General features: G+C 32.5%; 2 protein-coding genes across 3 annotated transcripts in view; one reads left to right on the top strand and one right to left on the bottom strand.

Moving 5' to 3' along the window:
* Positions 1 to 1,260: 1,260 nt before the first annotated feature.
* Positions 1,261 to 18,966, bottom strand: LOC108560385. 2 transcript variants are annotated; one of them, XM_017917910.1, is made up of 3 exons: positions 18,580 to 18,966; positions 4,132 to 4,184; positions 1,261 to 2,559 (listed from the first exon to the last, which is right to left on the bottom strand). In XM_017917910.1, the coding sequence occupies exons 1-3, from the start codon at positions 18,679 to 18,681 to the stop codon at positions 1,398 to 1,400; spliced, it is 1,317 nt and encodes a 438-aa protein (XP_017773399.1). In that variant the 5' UTR covers positions 18,682 to 18,966; the 3' UTR covers positions 1,261 to 1,397. The 2 variants fall into 2 exon arrangements, with proteins under 2 accessions (XP_017773399.1, XP_017773400.1); XM_017917911.1 differs by lacking the exon at positions 18,580 to 18,966 and adding an exon at positions 4,563 to 4,592.
* A 1,218-nt stretch (positions 18,967 to 20,184) lies between these two features.
* The window catches only part of LOC108560375 (coiled-coil domain-containing protein 40), a 2,843-nt gene continuing 1,495 nt past the window's right edge, over positions 20,185 to 21,532 (top strand). The window contains exons 1-2 of the mRNA XM_017917895.1: positions 20,185 to 20,309; positions 20,362 to 21,532. The exon at positions 20,362 to 21,532 is cut by the window's right edge and continues 16 nt beyond it. Coding sequence (XP_017773384.1) covers positions 20,185 to 20,309; positions 20,362 to 21,532 — 1,296 coding nt within the window. The remainder of the gene's footprint in view (positions 20,310 to 20,361) is intronic.

Raw genomic sequence — 21,532 nt, 5'->3', positions numbered from 1 at the left:
AAAACATTATTAATTTTTGCAAGAATTGTTAAAATAAAAGTTAAAGATTTACAACTAAAATTAACAAATTCAATATTTTCACTCTACTCTACTATTTGATATAAACTCGCTTTGTGAAAACTTTACAAATCTTACATTGTTAATGTGAAAATCTACATTTATTTTTGTTATTAAAATGTTTAATTGTTGATTTTAATATAAAGAAAAGACGAAAATATTGTGAGAAATTTGCGTTTCTTCATTTCTAATTTGGATTACATATTTTTGAATGGGATCATCGTGATCCGAGATATGCACCTAATGCCGAAGCCGTTTTCCCTCGGAGGACTTAATTCTATGCAAATGGGGGAATCGCGCATTTCGCAGCACCGAAACTTTTGCCAACGAAGAGGAAGGAAGGACGGAATGAGGAGAAGAACCGTTTGATTCCGGATGCAAGACAGTCAACCCATTTAATTGTTTTTATCCGCCACTCGGGATGCATTATCCTCGATCCTCATTCATCCCTCAACGAATCTTAACGAACAAAAGGAACGATTTTCCACATACATCCGTGAATGTATACGTCTTAATGTTAGATAATACCAAGAAAGATATCTGAAGTTATTACAAAGGAAACATGTATATTCATTGAATGAAATGTAATGAAAATTATAATATTGAAAACTTCTTGCATCATCAAAAATCTATATATTATTTCCTTATAATTTAGTATAAAATTTTAGCAAAGTTTTGTAAAAACATAATGAACATTTTGTTACGTATTTTCAATATAAATATAAGGTAAACAGTTTACATTTAAGGCAAACGAAATTAAACAACGCAGAGAGTCTCGTTATTTAAATTTATTTAAATTCTTATGTACACATTTATACAAAAAAACATCATGTTTCTTCTCGTTCTCGTTCGTCGATCGAAATTTTCGCAGAATGAAACCGAAATTTTTATAAAAAAAATCAAACACAATTCAATCACCAAATTACAAGTAAAAATTAACAAACATGAATCAACTACACGAATTATATCACCTATTTGTTATTCAATTAAATTCTACAACTGTATAAATAATTTCAACTCCACTTTATTTCATATTAATAACATTAATGTATTCGCTATGTATATTTGATTGAAATTGAATTAAATCAAATCAGATAAATTATATTATTTACTATTAAAAAAAATCCAACTAAAATTAAATTAAATATTAAAACTATCACAACGTGTAATTTTGCTTATTTTTATTGATGGAGAAACGACTTGTAACATGTAAATTGCATTTACATTAGCTTTGTTTCATGCAATTAAGTTGTATCACATTGTAAATTTTGATTGCTTTTCATGTTAGGAAAAAAAAAAAGGAGACTTTGTGTTGATTGTGCAAAAGGTTGTAGATGATTTCAGGTGACGATCGCGTTCTGCTGTGAGATTTTGTTGAAATTGTAGTCGGCTCTTTCGGCGTTCAGAAAGTCGTTTATAGGCTGCGTGCTTATTGTTGTTGTGTTGTTGTTATTGTTGTTCTGGTTTTTTTCGCTGCATTCCTCGAGGATCTTCATGAGGTTGGAGTGTTCGACGACGCCGTTTTCGATTAAAGGAAGCTGATCTGCTGGTATTCTGGGTTTCCTTGAGTCCCTTTCATCAGGTGAAGGAGGTGGCGTCACGCTGAGAGATCTCTCGATGGATCCTTCCAGGTGACCATTAGTTCTTTGCTTGGCGCTCTCGTTGCCTTCCCTGTTGATCCTCTTCAGCAGAGACTCGGATCTTCTGGTTGGGGCGATCGGGGTGGTTTCGTCGTCCGTCGCGACGATCATGCTCTCCAAATCGGCGAGATTGTCGACGTCGTTTCGACGAGGTCGCGGTAAGCTCGAGTCTTTCGGTTTGTAATGCTCGATCATGTTCAGGCCCCAATCGTCGAGACCGTTCAGAGAATCGTCGCTCTCGATTTCGGCCAACGGAGCTTTCGCCGTGCTCAACTTATGAAGGAGCATCTGCGGAAGCAGAGACCCGAAACTCCTGGCTCTGGTCAAGTAGTTGTCCAACTTATCCGCTGAGGATTTCGTCGAGGACTTCTTCGAGTCGTCGGGCAGAGATTGCGCCGAGCTGTGTCTATCCGAATCCACGTTGGTTTCACCGGCGATGCTCAGCTTGAACTCGTTGTAGTTGGGTAAGGAGGCAACGGAAGGCGTTTTTCTCTTCCTCGCCTGCTCCTTAAGACCTGCGACATCCTTGTTCACGTCCTCGTGTTTATGGTTCTTCTTGTGATTGGGATCGCCGCACGGACACGTGTAGTTGATAATCTTCTTGACGCAGAGCGGCTCTTCCACCGGCTTCTTGTTCTGGAATGCCTGAAGACTGCTCTTCGCCACCGACTCCAACTTCTCGCGGATTCCCTTCTTGTGTTTCCTCGGCGGTGGAATCGGAGTGGAATTCTCGTTGAAGATGCTCTCTTTCTTCTTCTCCGGCACCTCCAGCTCGACTTCCGTCCATGTGGTCGATCTGGAGAGGGGACGTGGTGGCCTTCCAGGATTCTCGTTCTTTTCGTTCATCGCGTTCACATCGTAACTACAAAAAGAAAAAGAAAAAAACAAAAATTTAGAACATACAGTATAATTATTTAAGACACAAAAAAAAACATGGAATTTATCGCTCATAACTACGATGCAGAGTTTAACTGCGTGGCAAATTTCCAGATAATAAGTTCGCCACTTCGATTTATTATGTAACATTAAGGAATTTATGAAAATTGGGCACTCCACCATCAATAAAGCAACATTATACAACGCATTTACATCGAATCACTTCGGATATTCGCATCGTGTCTCCAAAACTTTGTAATATACAAAAATATCTTAAAAATTACATAATTAAAATTACTTTTTATGTACAAAGAAATATGAAATTTTTTTAATTTTCCAATTAACTCAATAATTTCATTCATCTACTTACAGATTTCCATTTTTACACTAAAATTGATTTTTTTTTTTAACAATTAATTAATTAATTTCATAATCAAAGTTTTTTGTTAATATTTTCGTTTCAATTTTCTTAAAAAAAAATGGAATTAAAGTTTTAAAATTGCTTAAATAAAGAAAATAAATCTTCTACTAATATTGTTAAATTTATTAATATATATGAAAAAGTCTTTTGTATTTACAGAAAAGTTTCTTTGAGAAAATCAACAAAAAGTGAAATACTTATAAAAACTTGTAGATATAACAAAATAACTTAGAAGATCACGTTTAGAGTGAGATAACATTCACATTTTTTTTTTACTTTTGAGTAAATACAAAGTTCAAATTCCAATTTTGTTTGTTTTCGAATTTCTCAATTGGGGAATTTTTTCTCATTTCACAACATTACCAACGTTTCAAAAGTTATAGCAGTTTTAAGTTTGTTGCAGTTCAATTGGGCCACCCTCTACAATAATGATAAAATAATCCATACGAAAAGTTTACAAAATTAATATTACCAACTTTACCAAATATACAGTAAATGTTTTATAGCTCTACATTTTTAATTCTTACAAAAAAAAAACAACAACTTTGTACACAGTATAAAAATAAACGCTTTCATCACATATTATTATTTTTTTTATATATTCTACAAGTTCAAAGACACTTTTATGAATGCTAAACTTATTCATCGTCTTTTTTTCCCCTCATTAACCGCGAATGCATAAATTCCCCACTTGGCGTTAAGTTTTCAATTTACATTTTTTCTTTTTTCTTCATTTCTCTCATATTATTATTATAATATTCTTTTGTAAATTATCCTCCCATTCCAAACGAAAGCAATCACAATCACATAAATGTCATTGTTCTAACAGAGAGCGCACTTTTCCGGTGTACACGCTGTACCCAAGTGAAAGTTCGTCGTGCCGTGCAACAAATAATACAAAAACCAAAAAAAAATAGAAGCGGTTTCGCCGCGTGCATTTGCAATAACAATCCTAACATTTAACGAATTTCATTGTCGTTTTATGAAAGAAACAACAACAACAATAATAATTTTACAGAATTGAACACGATGAAAAGTGCGCACGACTTTGAAACGATTTACGATTCGCCAATTAAGGTGAGCTGCTCGAACGGTCGAGCTCTGAAAAGCGTCCTAATTGTTCCTAGTTTTACATACCTTTGGACCTGTTTCTCTTCCAAATTGTCCGCCGACTTCCATTTCGGCTTCAACTGCAAACAAGAACAATAACAACTTAGATTAATCACCCAAAGACATAACTTAAAGTCAGATTCATTATGTATAATAATAATCTTAGTTAACATTTGCACAAACGATAAGAATTGAATGCAAAAGTATTGCTATACTTATTACACTGAACTATTGTGGAGATAAGCTGAGATAAGCATGTTAATATATGAAATAACAGTGAGAGAATTTATGATTTAATTGCGAGCGGGATCATCGGAACTTGGTGGCAGTTAAATTTCGGGCCCGAACCACCGCATTATCTCGTCTCTTCGCAATTACGTTCAGTCGGTTGCTTCTTGCTCCTCCATCAATTTATGGCAATAGGTCAATAGCTTCTGCAACCACTAAATAGCACTTACTCCATTTATGAGCATCCCATGAAGCAGCTTACATACGTGCACGTTGCTTTGGGATTTATTTATTATCGTTACAATGTCGAGTGTTACATTATTACCATTACACCGTTTTGTAGCGCACAGCTCAACCGTTCCATTCACAATTTAAATTAATCTCATTCACTTTTCCACCTAAAACAAACAGATCTGTGTATATCTGTCTGTGTGTTGTGTGTAAAGCGACAACAATACAGACACCAAAAAAATATCGACTTTGCTGAAGGCCTGTTCTTTTAATTAGCGTTCGCATCCGAGTCTATTTGCGTTCGACGTAATTGAAATGTTCACCGACACTTTTGCTGCCGTAATCGTCCAATTTACATTATATAAATTAATCACAGGATTTCGATTTCAACGATATTTTACATTACCGTTCGCATTTGCAATCATTTGCATTCAGTAAATGTTAGAAGTAATACATTTTGTAATAAGCTTCAAGAGATTAGCAACAGATGGCGTGTTAATAAAACAATCGTTTAAAGTAAATTATTTAGAAAATTTGTGCTGAGACTTGATAAATTGACGCTGAAGTTGACAAATTATGATAAATTCTTTTTATTGTTAAATTTTGACCATTATATTTCCTGCAACAAACAATGATTATTCATCACAATTGTAATTTTACAAAGAGACAAAATGCGTCATTTGACAAACTAAATATCTGCAGCTGAAGTGAACCGAAAAACAGTTGTCAAATACAGATTTGTTTCATTTTTTTCAATTACGTAATGAAACGTTTTCAACGATTCGAATTTTCTTAACGCTCATCACGTTTCAGCCTGCTTCGATATTGACGTGTTTTCGCATGTTTTCCGCAGCAGCAGCATTGAAAATCCACGTGTCCTGCGGACGTCACGTGGCCTCGACGGATGGATAATGAGTAATCATCATCACATAACAACGGAATCACGTTTTCAGCCTCCTTACAAACAACCAAAAAAAGAAAACGTGCAAATCCCAACGTGTGCGCGACGAAACCAATGATACAACGATTTTCATCCGACCAAAAAAAGAAGCCTTTGAATTAACTTTCATCCGACTTTCACTTCATTTGTTTCATTATTATTATAATAATAATTATTATATTTTTTTTCTCTTCTCTTTTGCGAAATTAATATCAACGTCACCTTCATCTCTCTTTCTTTTTCCCAATTTTCTCGTTCACCCTAAATTGGTTTTCATTATGCTTTTGAGTTCGTTCTTTTCTCACCGTCCCTCTGTACACGTTTACTTTATACACATTTTTTTTTTTTCCTTATTCGTTCATTCTTTTTGAGCGAAAATAATGAGCGAGTTTGGAAGGTAATTAGGGCTTTCGTAGAAAACTTTGCGTAACTAATTTCCTTCATAATAATATACACGTGGATCCTTAAAAGCGCAGTAAAGAAGTGGTGGAAAGGTAGGAAACGTAGGAAACGTCGTAAAGCAAAACCGCAAGTTTGTTTTTTAAACGCCTATAAACAAATATGTTACGAATGTAACGCAACCGAAATTGCTTATACACGAGCGAACACAATGTATACTTTTGTCGTTATTTTTAGGCGATTTTGAGAAGAGAAGTGGACCTTGAAAAATGCGACCCGAACGAAGATCGTCCACTAATATGGTTAGGATACGTTTAATTTGCGTTTCGCGTGGACACGTGCACACTAAATATTTAGCGCACATTCACTTGACAATAGTGAGCAGAAAAAGTTTTCTTCGCAGAAAAAAAAAACACAAGTTTAACAACAAATTATTAAACGTTCGAACGAAATCCAACACCCTTGTAATAATCAAATTATTCCTTATACATTTAGCTTTCAATTGCATATCAATTATTATAAATAACTTTTGTGATAATTAACAAAAATTACACTGCTTAAAATTTTATTTTTTTCAATTTTAACAGTGAATTACTAAAAATTGAGAAGTACTAGAACTCTCACTTTATGGTCATTATATTCCATATGTTTTAAGCTTTTATTTACATATTCAATCTAATAAATAACGTTCGTGGTATTCAAGATATTAACAAAAATGACACTGCTTAAAATTTTATTATTTTTTTTCAATTTTAACAGTAAATTACTAAAAATTGAGAAGTACTAGAACTCTCACTTTATAATCATTATATTCCCAATATATTTAGCTTTTATTTACATATACAATCTTATAAATAACGTTCGTGGTAATCGAGATATTAACAAAAATGACACTGCTTAAAATTTTATTTTATTTTTCAATTTTAACATTGAATTACTAAAAATTGAGAAGTACTAAAACTCTCACTTTATGATCACTATATTCCCAATATATTTAGCTTTTATTTACATATTCAATTTTACAAATAACGTTGGTGATAATCGAGATATTAACAAAAATGAATGTACTTAAAATTTTATTATTTTTTTCAATTTTAACAGTGAATTACTAAAAATTGAGAAGTACTAGAACTTTCACTTTATTATCATTATATTCCCAATATATTTAGCTTTCATTTAAATCTTATAAATAACTTTTGTGATAATCGAGATATTAATAAAAATGACACTGCTTAATTTTTTTTTTTCAATTTTAACAGTAAATAACTAAAAATTGAGAAGTAGTAAAACTCTCACTTTACGATCATTATATTCCCAATATATTTAGCTTTTATTTACATATTCAATCTTATAAATAACCTTCGTGGTAATCGAGATATCAACGAAAATGTAAATACAATATTTATTTCAAATTGCTTAAAATTTGTCAGCAAATTAACACCACTTTTTAAACCCTTTTTTATTTCTTATAAATTACAATTCAGGGGGTTTTCTGTGGCTCCGACGATGGGTGCATTCTGTATTTGTATGTAAATGGGAACAACATGCATTGGCCCCGACACCAGTAATTTTTAACAGCAACAACAAGAACAATGCGCATGAAGAACTAAGCTAAACTAAAAACGTATTAAAACTATAATCGGTGTGCGGCAACAGTCAGAAACAAATGTCGGCACGTTACGTAAAGTGCCCTTTTCCACCGCCACCTCTGACTCCACCAACGTTCGTATTACCGCCTCCCATTATGCAGATTTGATGAACTTCGAGCCGACTCCATTCGCAATTTTATAATTGTTATACTGTTTCGTATAAAGTTTCCACCGTTTCATTCCAGTTAACAGCTGAAATTACGTTGTTTAAAACACTACTTTTTTCTTATTTTTTTTGGTGTATGAATGCTAATATCTTTTCCTCTCATCTATTGCAACGTAAAAATGTGTTGAAAATTTGATAAAAAAAAATGAGAATTTTTATTATAAACTTTAAATATATCAAATTAACGTTCTTCGATCAGTTTGTCTTCACTAAATGATTAGTAAAATGAATATTTGCTATATTTTAAGTATATTTGCTTATGTTTTTTTGCAATAAAAAAATTTAATTTTTTCAAAATTATTCCAAAAATTATTCTATACAATTGAGGAAGAAGTAATTAACTATTTTCATTCTATTTTTACAATTTACTAAATAGAATAAACTAAACTTAAGTTAAAACAACAATAGAATTTACATATTTACGTTTTCATCATCGTTAATCGTCAAAAAAACATGTTTTTTTCATGTTAATTTTGCCAATGGAAAATTTCAAGTTATTCTTTATATTTCAATAAACTTGTTTTGTTTTGCCGCGCATTTGTTGTCAATTATTAATGTTATTGTAAATTAACTTAATAATTCACTAAAAGAAGGGAAAAAAAATACTTTATTTGAAAAAGTAGTTTTATTATATAATTTTTAAGTAACATAAAAAGAAATTAATTGTGTAATTGAAACTCGATTGTTACAAGTTCAAGCAATTCCAAAGCACACTTTCTTACTTATTACAAATATGGTGTTCATTTATTTATGCTTCATTCAATCTTAATTATTACAATGATCGATTTCTTTTCTTTATCTACTTTATTTACAGTCAAAAACGTATAAAAAGTTGGGCGGATATATCCGCCGATCTCCCGAAAAATTCTTAAATATAGATTATAATGAAACAAGTTTCAATACATAAAAATAACGTTTGTTTTATGACTACTAATGTCCGATTTTGATAACTCAAGAAGTGCATCTACAGAACTGGTGGTAAAGCTAATTAAAAACGTTGCAGCTTCGTCTGAAAAATATTAAGATTTGTATCTTAAGACTAATTAATATCAAATATTAATATTTTAAGACAGTAAAACTTCACATAGTCTTAAATTGAGATAAGTTTCTTCAATCAGTTTGTCTTAACTAAATGATTAGTAAAATGAATATTTGCTATATTTTAAGTATATTTGCTTATGTTTTTTTGTAAAAAAAAAAATTTAATTTTTGAAGAAATTCTCAATTGATTTTTTTAAAAATTTCCAAAAAATTTTCTATACATTTGAGGAAGAAGTAATTAACTATTTTCATTCTATTTTTACAAGTTACTAAATAGAATAAACTAAACTTAGGTTGAAGCAACAATAGAATTTTCATATTTAAGTTTTCATCTTCGTTAATCATATTTCAATAATTTTTATCAATTATTAATGTTATTGAAAATTAACTTAATAATTCACTAAAAGAAGAAAAAAATTGACTAGTTTACTTGAAAGTACTTTCATTATATAAAAATAAAGTAATTGAGACTCGATTGTTTCAAGTTCAAGCAATTCCAACGCACACTTTCTTACTTGTTACAAATATAGTGTTCATTTGTTATGCGCGTGCTTTGCTTCATTAAATCTTAATTATTCTCTGTTTGTTTATCCACTTTATTTACACTCAAAAGCTAATATTATTGAAACAAGTTTGAATACATAAAAAAGAAAATGAAGAAAGTAAATGGTAACGTTTCTTTCATGATTAATTCTACAATAATTCAAGTAGCGCCTTTATATGTTCGTTTATTTCTAGTTTTTAAAGTATTAAGTAACTATTTTCATTCTATTTACTATATAGAATAAATTAAACTTTAATTTTTTCCATTAATAATTAGATTCACGTACATTTTCGGAAGCATTAAGTAACTTTTTTCATTATTTTTCTTTTTTCGTAAATTCATAATGAAGAGTGAAATGATTAGTTGAGGTGAGGAGAATACTGAAAAAAAAAAAGCAACCCTTGGATATATGCTTTTTGCCTCGTTTGTTTTCGCACCTCCCTGCGTTCTCAACTGTTAAGGGATGGAGGGTTTCTAAATACATTATTTTTTTTTATTAATAGGCGACGATGAGGGCGAGAATTACTTTTCGTGTTTTACTCTCAGCTCGGTAATGTTTTGCCATTTTTCGCGAGGCCCGATGGCGCAATGCACTCTTCCGTTTCCGGCGCGATGTTTCCGAGGAAAGGTGTACGCTTTATGATAAATATTCATACATTTTTTTTCCCACCCCCCCTTTTCCAACACTCATCTCTCTTGTACACACGTAAATACAAATGCACACAACACCCTTCTTCTTTTACTCAACTCCACTTCGTGGATGCTGCGAGAAGAGGCGAATTATCTAAATTGCGACACGGCAAACTCCTCACCAAATTGCTCGCATTCATCACGAAATAATGGAAAACATTCCTCCGGCTTTCCACCAATTTGTATTGTTTTTAAACATGGATTGCCTGAACAGAAAACAATGCCCATCCTCATCTCCACAAGAACAACAACAACAACAAAAACACATTTTTACTTATAACGCTTATTTTTAAGAATTTCTACAGAAAAAAAGTGAAATCATATAAACAATAACAATTGGAAGAGATTAGGAAGTTATCATGTATAAATTATTCTTGAAATTTGTAAAAATTCTAACTTTTCTCTAAGAGTTTCTTTTTTTGTGACCATTATTTAATCACAATGAACGTAATCAAACTAATTTAAAATTTTCATAAAACTATAGCATTTAATGAATAGAAAACAACAGTTATAAAAACATATACGTGACTCGTAATTATTCTAAACTCGTGAAACTCTGAATGTTTCACCGATAAACTGATATTGTTATGATATGAATATGCATTCGTTTCTTTGTTCTTTCGCTCCAAAAAACGCAACGGAGTAATTAAAGTTAATAGCATTTGAAACGCGTAAATATATGGACGATTTGCATTATGGTAAAAAGCTCTTGGTTTCTCTTGGAGATCGGCTGTTGTTACCGTTAGTCTGCGACGGCAACAGAACAGGATGCACCTCTGCACATTTGTAAATGAAACGGGAATTGAAAGAAGAAAAAAGTAAGATGGAACAGGAAATCTGCTTTAGTTTAAAATATATTAGTTCGCGAAGAGAAAGTTCCGTTTGTTCCGTTTGTTTGTTCGAAACGAAGCTAATTTTTGCTATTTTTTAAAATATCTGTATAATTTTATTAAATTGAAATGTGGATTTGGAAATATGGACTGAAATTATAGAAACAACAATACATTTTGTAATTTGTTTGTTTTTTCTTATTTTATACTATAAATTTCATTGAGATTCAACAAAATAATTACGTTATTGAAACAATAAAAGAAAAAATCATTTAGAAAAAAAAGTACTTTAAAAATTTGATTTACTATACAGTGGAACCTCGTTTAACGAGTTTAATCCGGATTTTTACTCGTATAGTGCAACACGTTTTCCCATATAAACTAATGTAAATTACGATAATTACGATGATTTTGCTTTTCATATCTATGGTTATTTGTATTCTATGGTATCTTTGTTTGTGATCACAAACAAGACTAAGATGCAACTAGAATGACCACTAACACTAGGAACTGTTTCAACTGTTCAAATTAAACTACATTTTTCGAGTGGAAATAAACTGAATTATAAAAATTTAACAAGAAAAAAACAAGTAAATTCGATCATTTCTATAAGTAAGATTCAATGAAGCGAAACAAATGAACGAATGAAGAAAGTGTGCTTTGGAATTGCTTGAACTTGAAACAATCAATACTCAAGTACTTTCTCTTTTTTTTTTCAATTTAAAATTATACAATAAAAATTACTTTCAAATAAATTAGTAATTTTTTTTACAAAAGTTTTATAATAAAATTTTTTATTGTAAACTCACAAATTAATTGAAATACAATCAATAATTTAAAATGTTCCATTCGGAAGAAGTAACATTTTAGAATTCTATTGTTGCTTCAGATGTTGAACGGAATTGGAAGATTTCCAAAGAAATTTTCATTCTAAACATTGTTTATATTGTCTCCAAAAATACTTCAGTTTCTGAGTGGAGAAAAACTATCAGTTTTCTAATAACTTCGAACATATTTCAACACGTTTTGATTGAAATCTATTTACACTTTCATTACTTTAACTAAAAATGCAATAATATTTCAATTTCAATAATCAATATTTAATTTCATTTTCAAACTAAAAATTACATTTATGACAAGTTCAAGTTCAGTTCGGTTTTAAATTAAATTCTACATTAAACATCGTGACTCTTTTATTATATGTAATAACATCTGTAATCATTTAATAGTGAATAAATTTCAATAAGTTTTGCTTCTAAAGTCCAAAGATCGAAAAAACAACGTCTATTTATATTATCAAAACTGAATTAATTTCATAAATTTAAAAATTCAATTACAAGTTCAAAGTTCTTATAAACATTTAAATTGAATTTGTTGTTCAAATTTTCAATGTTTCTGATGTTGAATTTTGCCAATTTATTATTATATGAACTAAATAATATTGTACTTCTCCATTTATTGTACATTCTAACAAAATTTCTTTACATTAATAAGTTTGATAATTGACTTTAATTAATAAGCACATAAAAGACAAATAGTGTCCCAAAATTAACGCAAGATTTGAATTTACCACCCCAAAAAAAAAACAACAATTTGACACTTTACAAAGGGCGGCAAATTCAAATCTTGCGTTAATTCTGGGACACCCTTTATTACTAATTAGAAAGTAATAAAGTTCAGCGAAAGTGATTTACTTTCGGTTTTGTATTTTCAATTGCAATGCAAATTTAATTGGATTGCGTTTCTATAAATCGATGCGTCCCACATTCTTTCATTTCTTTCCAATACATTTTTTTTCTGTTTTCTACATTAAGTAACATCACATGTTTTTTTTTAATTTTAATTTTCGTATTTGGAATTGGATTTAACGATGACGAAATTGTCGCAAGGTTGGCCATGAGATTTTCTCGTTTTGCATTAACCTCAATATCTGCAGTTGGATTATTTTTTTTTTCGTTGTTGTTATTAAGGACGAAATATGCAGCAACTAAATTTTGCAGATGAAACATTTCTTTGAATCTTTCGGAGATATTTTCGTGTTTTAAATGGAACGAAATGAATGATGATTTCTATTTTTTTTTTCGTTCATCATTTACGATGCGATTCGAGTTTGTTTTGTACGCGCGCTCGATTCGCGGCCTCTCTCGTACTTGGAACGTTCAATTGTGAATTGCAAATATATATATATATAAAAGACACAAGGCTGTGTGCCCCGACGTAACCGATATAAATAGAATCGCATTTCTTTTGCGCGCACGTAAACACATGCAGAAAACGCTGGTTTTTTCTTGTTGTTGTTGCTGATGAACTGATAATTTGCTAATGACCACGACATACATGGAAGCAGTCTTGTATCCAATTGGACTGTACGTTTGTACGCTAAGAAAATATTATTCGTTTGTTTTTTAAGCTAAATAGAAGCCAACTTGTATTTTATACAATTGTCGATTTACCACCTTAAATTTAATGAATAAACTGTATTTTCTGATGTGTTTATGTTGTCAATTATTTTGTTAATATTATTTATCGAAAAAATTGATTATTTATTACATAATTTGTCTTAAAAATAAAGTTACCACGTAGTTATTTTCATTAATTTCTTCGAATGTGAAGTGTAATCTATGATAAACCATTTGCGGTCGACTGGCGGATATATTCGCCCAACTGTCCATACAACGTATCTATGTTCACAATCATCGAATCTTAGTTTTTAACGAGATTCCACTAATCTTTGTCATTATTACAAATTAGTCATAAATGAAACGTTAATATTTAGTTAAATTTACTTCTATAAATAATTAGAAAGACAGTTTGTCATAAAAGCCAAATCTTTGGACCAAACACAAAAAAAAATGTCTATTTTATACATAAATAATGTCCGTATGCAAATCGAACATACAAATAAAAGTAAAACACGGCGATGAGACGAATTTGGGTGATACGGGTTTTCGATGCGAAACCCATTTTGTCTGGTAAATAATGGCCGTTGGACGTTGCTTTTTTTTTACATTCCACCGGTTTTATCCTCTTTTTTTTATATATATATTTTTTTTTTTTGGGTCATTCCATTGACACGGAGGGACATCCAGGGATTCTCTTGTGTCTGACATAAATCCGATTGGAAAAGGTTAATTTCATGCGTGGACCCACGTAAACTCCGTCCACCGTTCGCATATATTTTTTTTATTTTTTTTCCTTTTTTTTTTTTTTTTAACGCCAACTAATAACGATTTTAGAAAAGGTCACACACGCACACACAAACTCAACAGAACAGATCCAATTTGCTGAGAATGGAACGCAAGGAAACGTTAAAAAAAATTACGATTAAAATCATGGAGAAATGCACAATGTAAAAGCTATATGCTAATATTAATAATTGTATGTATTATGAGAGCCATTAATATCAACGCTGCATTAATAATGAAGTCGTATATATATAAAAAAAAAAAATCCGTTTGGAATGAACCGTACATAATAATTATAAGAATTTTCACATTTTCATCGAAGGAAAAGTTTGGTGAAATTGATAAATCTGACACGTTGGAAAGCTCAAAGATTTAGCTTTAATTTGCGTGCTTATTAATAATTGTGTCGTGTATAGTTATTGAGAAAACTGATAATTTGTGAAGACACTCGATTTTCCGAGGCTTAAAAAACGTTTTTCAACTTTGACAGTAAATTACAGGAAATCGCAAAGTTACAAATAATTCTACATGATACGTTGGAAAGCTCAAACATTTAGCTTTAATTTGCATCCTTATTATTAATTGGATCATGTATAGTTATTGAGAAAACTCATAATTTGTGAAGACACTCGATTTTCCGAAGCTTAGAAAAACTTTTTTCAACTTTGACTGTAAATTACAGGAACTTGGCAATAGTTACAAATAATTCTACATGACACGTTGGAAAGCTCAAACATTTAGCTTTAATTTGCGTGCTTATTAATAATTGTGTCGTATATAGTTATTGAGAAAACTCAAAATTTGTGAAGACACTCGATTTTTAGAGGCTTAGAATTTTGACCAGAAATTCCAGGAAATCGGTAATAGTTACACATATATCTAAATAGCATGTTAGAAAACTGAAACATTTAGCTTTAATTTGCTTGCTTATTAATAATTGTGGCATGTATAGTTATTGAGAAAATTGATAATTTGTGAAGACACTCGATTTTTCAAAAAAAAAAGATTTTTCTAAAAACGACATTTTTAGAACTGATACAACTAAGTCTTATAAAATTTTTAACTTGAATTAATAAACAATGAAATTTTAAGAGATGTTGAATTAAAATTTAATTTTAACGTTATAATCTATAAAATTCTTGCAATTGCAAATCATAATTGAAAAATAACTATATTTTTACACGTAATCACGATATTCACCGTAAATTCGAACAAAATAATTTCCAAGAAAGAATTGCGGTGAGAGTATCATCAGCATCATCATGATCATCGTGCTATTATTAAGCATTCGCGCCTGCTTTAATATTATCCAACTGTAAATAATCATCGGGCGAATGTGGGCCACGAGTTGCGTGCGTAGCAGCAAATGATTCATAAATACATTCATTAAAAACCGTATGAATAACATAATAATAATATCCCCGTTCGCGCGATTTTCCTCTCCGAATCGCCGGCAATTCACAAGCATTTCTCGAGAAGAAATAGAGAGAGAAAAAGCAACTTCCCTTCTTCGACGAAAAGAAAATAAATAAACGAGAACGAAACCACAACAAACACTTTCCTTCCAGTCTAAATAACGCGTAAATATCGAGCAAATCGTAAATATACAAAAAAATGCCGTGCTTTATTTATTTACTTTCTGCTTAACTACGAACGGCTAGACAGGTATTATTAATGCTCGGGCTATTTATGTAACGATCGTATAAACACTAGCATGCTTTGATCTAGTATTTCGATCAGTGCGGATTCCCTATAGTACGGTTTAAAACCGCACTATGCTTGTACTATTTTCGTATATATATATTTTTTACAACAGCTTTCTAAAAACTTAAACAACGTTCTATAAAGTTATTTCTTGGATTGATGTACCTTATCTTTGTCTCTTGCTAAAGTCTCTTGTTTATTGATTTATAAAATTGCATTATTTTCACTTCATTTGTGAACTTAAACTTTAATAAGTGAAACTTCCAAACGAATCTATCATAATTAGGAATAAATGAATTAATAATAGAAATCAAAATCGCCAAATAGCCAAAACAAATTTATATTCTAATTTATTTTTGATGAAACTTCTATAAAGAGTGAAACTATAGTTCAATCAAATTAATTATAATTACAGGTGTTTCCTAATGCAGCAGCAGTAAATTGATGGAGCCGCGAACCTTGAAACACATTTTCATTATACTTTTTTTAATCATTTCGTGATTTATTTGCGAAATGCAGAAACTCAGTTCTGACACTCTCAATTTCGCAATTCACCATTCAATAACGATGTATATGCATATTCATTTTTACAATTAATCATTTCAGTTCAATTCTCTCAGCAATTATTTCTATAATTTCCAAAAAAAAAAACGTTTATTGTTTCTTTTATAGCTTAGAAATGTTTAATTATTAAAAGCAAATCTGTAGTGAAAATTACCCTAACAAATTACTTGACCGAATTAAACTTAAACTAAATCTATGTATTTTAATAATGTACAGCAATAGTGCGGTTCCATCAATATCCTTGTATAAAACCGGACTAATCGAGGACATTAAAACCCTAACATAGATCACAAAAAGAGACTTAATTATGTGACGATAATTTTTATTTTTTTGCTCAGTTAAAATTTAGTTTTTTCTTTTTAAATTTTCAAACCGTACTATAACGAATCCTCAGTGGTCGTAACAGCACTATAACTGTATTTACTAATACTAATAATCCAAAGTAAACTATACCCATAAATGTTCTAACTTATCTAAAATAATCTTAACCCAAATTACAAAATGATATTAAACTAATTACAAATTTCGCAAGATTGAAACAGAAACAGTTGAACACTAACGATACTTATATGGATAGGACAACAAAAACAACAAAAAAATTGTCTTCTATACTTTCTGATTTTCAATACAAAACACAAATGGAATCAATGTATTACACAACAAAACGACTGCAATCAGTTCATTGACGTGATCTTTCCACAATCTCCAGCAACAACTTCACTGCATTGTTTTCATAAAATACCAGTGTGAGTCAACGTTTATAGCCTACTTGCGTTTTGTTATTATTTTTGTGTTTTATCGAACGAACGAATTAATTTGCATCAGAAACGTTTTCGAGACCAATTTCTAAATTTATACATTCGCCTGGATCATTTTTATTTAGACAATCTTCAGTCGAGTCACCAGCAATTCGGACAAAATCGAAACGCACATCAACTGTTTTCTATACCACTATGTTTTTTTTAGTACTTCATTAATGAACTCAGCTATTTACTAGTATAATTTTTGGTTTAACTTTGATGTTTTTTCCAATTTCAGTTACTCAAAGATTTTTATGTAAAACTAATATTATCTATAATTTTGTTGTAATTTAACCCCAACTAGTTCAATAATTAAGTTATTTACTAATTACTTATAATACTTTAAACTTTTATACTCTTTTTTAAATCTCCATGGTTGACACAAACTTGATTCATTTGAAACTGTTTAAAATCTATCAAATTTTCTAATTTCCAAAACTAATCAAGATAAATTATGTTTTGTCAAAGAAAAATTCATATTTTTTTGCTTTGAATTAAACTATATTTTATTTTAAGAACAAATATATGAATTCTTATGAAATAAGACTCAAATTCTGATATGAGAAATTGTTATTTAAAAAAGAAGCTAATAAATGAAACACGTGAGATTGTTTCGAATTCATCCTTGATCTTTGACATTTACAACTAGATACGTTGCGGAAAACAGCAAATTTCCATTTATGACTCGAAACGAAATAGATTACTTTATTACCGAATATTTGAAAATTGTTATTAAAAGAAAAATACGTCACTAATTAATCTCATCATTTGCAATCATTAATTATCTGTTAAATTTTAGAATAAAAAGCAAATCAATCATTTATTGTTATAGAACAAACAATAAGATTGATGTCTTAATTAACAATAACTGGATAAAGGAGATAATTTAATTAAACAAAAAATATAAAGAAATCAATAGATAATTGCAGAAAAACACGTACGTATTCAAATGAAATGAATCACAACTTTGAATATCCTTAAGATTAACGTTGTTTATCGATGAGTCATTAATATTTATATAATAATAATAACATTAACGATAACATTTGCATATGCAACGATACACATATATCAAATAACGGATCAAGCGTCAAGTTTAATGGTAACTATGGAGACAATTTGCATGTTTGACAATTTAATAATTTAACCTTCCACTAATTAAGTCCACTCTATTCGTTTGCATAGAGAGAGAGAGAGAGAGAGAATCCATGCAGTTTTCAATTATATTCAAATTCAAACAATTCCGCAATTAACGGCTTACGTAAACTTACTGTTACGGTCATCAATTAGAGGCACGAGAGAGTGAGAGAGGATGACAAGCAAGTCATTGGTAGCTTGGATCAGTTTTGGGAACATGCCCCGCGCCAATGTTTGTATTGGTCGGATGGAGAGCATATCGATTGTTTAGTGTGAAGTGCGCGTTTCATTTTTTTTTTGTTTCTTTACGTAAGAATCGATTTGCGAAGAGCGATCTCGTGTTTACGTAACAGTTGTACTTTCTTACGCTGAATTTGTTTATAATCCTATTGAAGGGCGTCGGTGTTTTGGGCTTGGGACTGCTGCTGTCGACGTGATCGACCCTCTTCTTGCACAGTTTATTCCCCATTGCGCGCACTTGGATGGATGACGACGGGCCACGGTCTATCTAGTAATTAGTCCAATCCGTGCAACAGTAACGCGGTGAGAGGTCGAGCGTTTCAGAAAACAAAACAAAAACAAAAAAAAACGATGAACAACGTATGTAATGAGAATGTGGTAGGTAGGTGGGTGAGTGTGAGTGTGTTCCGAACGCGCGTTCAGCCAGTACTAAACTAGCTGCTGGTGGTACTGCTAAAACGACGAGCGGAGGAGCGCCCCGGCTTTGCCCACAACATCAACCTTTACCTCGCACACTTTCCAGTCGGAGACTAAGGTTGTTACAACATTTACGAACGTGCGGCCACCTCTTTTTTCTTTTTTCTTTCCATCGTGCCCCGCGCTCGTCGTACCTTTCTTTGTCTTCTTTCGGACCATGTCCCACGCCATCTGCCCAACATTTGTACCATCCAGTTTATCCACTCTCTTCTTCTTCTTCTTCTTCTTCGGAAATGAATGAACTTACGTCACCGGCAATTTAGACGCGCCACCAACCTTCGCGACAATTCACACGCCAACCTCGATCCACGTTCTAATTGCAACGATAACTGCTTATCAAAACAATAAGAACAACGTCTATTTAACGAATCCGTCACTCGATTACTTCTTTAAAATACTATTTCTTCTCATATCTTCACAAATCACATTTTCTTCTCATTTTTTAAATTTATCGAATTTATTCCAATTTCGCAAATGTTTGTATACAATTTAAGTGTATTTTATGTTTTCAAATCAATAAATATTAAAAAAAATATACTAATTGAAAACATTTCCATGGTTTTTTTTTCAAATTCACAATATTTCAAATTTCAATATTGCTTTTTCAGTCTTTTCAGTTTTTCGTGGATTTCTCGACAACCCCTTAAGATAATTACATCATCGACCACTCGTATGAAAGCTGAATGTCTCCCCTTTCCAACGAGCCCACTGGTATCTTCGTACTGCTGCCGAGTCGCTTGCTATGGGCTGTAGAATGTGGAAAAAAGGTGAATAGAATTTGTCAAAAAATGGTTGTAATTTAGTTTATCATGAATTTCTCAACAACCCCTCAAGATAATTAGATCATCTACCACTCGTATGAAAGCTGAATGACTCACCTTTCCAGCAAGCCTACTGGCATCTACGTACTGCCGCCGAGTCGCTTGCTATGAGCTGTAGAAGTGGGAAAGAAAGTGAATTGAATTTGTCAAAAAATGGATGTTTTCAGTTTTTTGTTGATAACTTTTTATGTAACAAAAGTTACGTAATGTTCGTTACGTAACAGAGAAACGACGTTTTTTTCGTTTGTATTTGCATCTACTACTTCCGGGTGGGATGTACGTACTATCACCATGGAAACTTATTAAAACAATCGAACAAACTTCAAACGGCGTCGCTTTCGACGTTCCGTTCTGTGCGGATTTTGTGTGTTTGTGTTGTACTACACATCACGTTCATTTCTTGTTTGTATTGTTGTTGTTATTGTTCGGTGAAGATGTCGCAGGTTTTTACGCAGGAGGAGGAGGACTTTTTCAGAGAGTTCGAATTTGGTTTGGCCAGGAAATCGGCCGAGGAGCAGGAGCAGCAGGATGCTCTTCTTTTGAGCAGTACTGTCGAAGGGTGAGTGAATTATGAACGATTGAAACAAAGATAAAGTTGTTGTTCTTGTTAGACGATTGGTGGAGGGTGAGAATGAAGCGGTGCCGCTGCTTCAACCGGACCATCCGCTCCTGGAGAGATTCCAGAAGGCGCTGAAAGAGCATCTGGTGAAACAGATCGAGAGGTTCAAGGAGGAACTGGGCGAGATGGAGACGGGCGCGAAGAAGCAGAACGGAATGAGGGAACAGCTGGGAATAGAAGCGTACGAGAAGCAGCAGTTAGTGTATAGGCAGCAGCAGGAAATCGATGAATGCGTTAAAGAATTGGAAACGATTTCGGCGGCAAAGGAGGAACTCGAATCGGAGCTGAACGTTAAGAACGAAGAGTACAAGATGGAAAGCGACAAGTTGCACGAGATGGAAAGGCAGGAGGTTGCCGTGACGAAGGAGGTAGAATCGCAGAATCTGCTGATCCATCAGATGTCCAAGTGGGAGAGCGAACTCGAATCGACGTTGACGATCAACCAGAGGATCGCCGAGAAGACGAGAAAAGATAAACTGAGATTGGCCGACGAGAAGAAGCGGCAGGACTTTCTCATCTATCGTCTGATGTCGGAGGTTTGGAGATTGGAGGGTGAATTAGAGACGATGCTGATGCAGCTGAGGGTGAGGGAGGAGGAGAGGGAACGATTGGCAGAATCGGTGATGCTCTCCAATGTGGACATCGAAGCAAGCGAGGCGGAAAACAAATGTCTAACGCAGGGATGGCAATCTGTGATCGCGACGATCGCGAGTCGAGACCGCAGACACACGCAACTGCTCGCCGAATACGCGAAACGTTCGGAGACGTTGGCCGCCGTCCGATGCGAGAGTCTGCAGGTGAAGAAGATGGCGAACAAGGAGCTAGTGCGAAACGAGACGTTGATGCTGTTCAAGGATCGCATCACGAAAGACATCAAAGTTGCAAACAGGATGCTCGACGTTGAGGTGGAGAGGAGGTCGAGATGTGAGAGGGACATGGCACGATACGATGCGGTCCTGTCGCGTCTCGATGACGGACTGGCAAGGAACAGGATCGAGATGCAAAGGTTGGAGCTGTACCTGAAGGACATCGCCAGGTCGTGGGACAGATCGAACATGGAGAGGAACCGCATCGAGGAGGACATTTACACCGTCCTCCAGAACAACGTGACCAACAACAAAGCGTCGGCTCATCTGAAGAAGTTAGCCGGGGAGGTGAAGGAG

This window comes from Nicrophorus vespilloides, unplaced genomic scaffold (assembly GCF_001412225.1).
Source record: "Nicrophorus vespilloides isolate i.1.1-1 unplaced genomic scaffold, Nicve_v1.0, whole genome shotgun sequence".
NCBI lineage: Eukaryota > Metazoa > Arthropoda > Insecta > Coleoptera > Silphidae > Nicrophorus > Nicrophorus vespilloides.
Note: the sequence above shows the minus strand (reverse complement) of the source record. Positions and strands in the feature narration are given on the sequence as shown.

What these genes read in the sequence shown, in the direction of transcription:
- LOC108560385 (XM_017917910.1), bottom strand. Translation starts at nt 18,681, where the DNA reads ATGGGGAATAAACTGTGCAAGAAGAGGGTCGATCACGTCGACAGCAGC. An exon ending in GGATTATAAACAAATTCAGC is followed by an intron (nt 4,185 to 18,579) that starts GTAAGAAAGTAC and finishes TCTTGTTTGCAG; the next exon opens with TTGAAGCCGAAATGGAAGTC. An exon ending in GAAGAGAAACAGGTCCAAAG is followed by an intron (nt 2,560 to 4,131) that starts GTATGTAAAACT and finishes TTCTTTTTGTAG; the next exon opens with TTACGATGTGAACGCGATGA.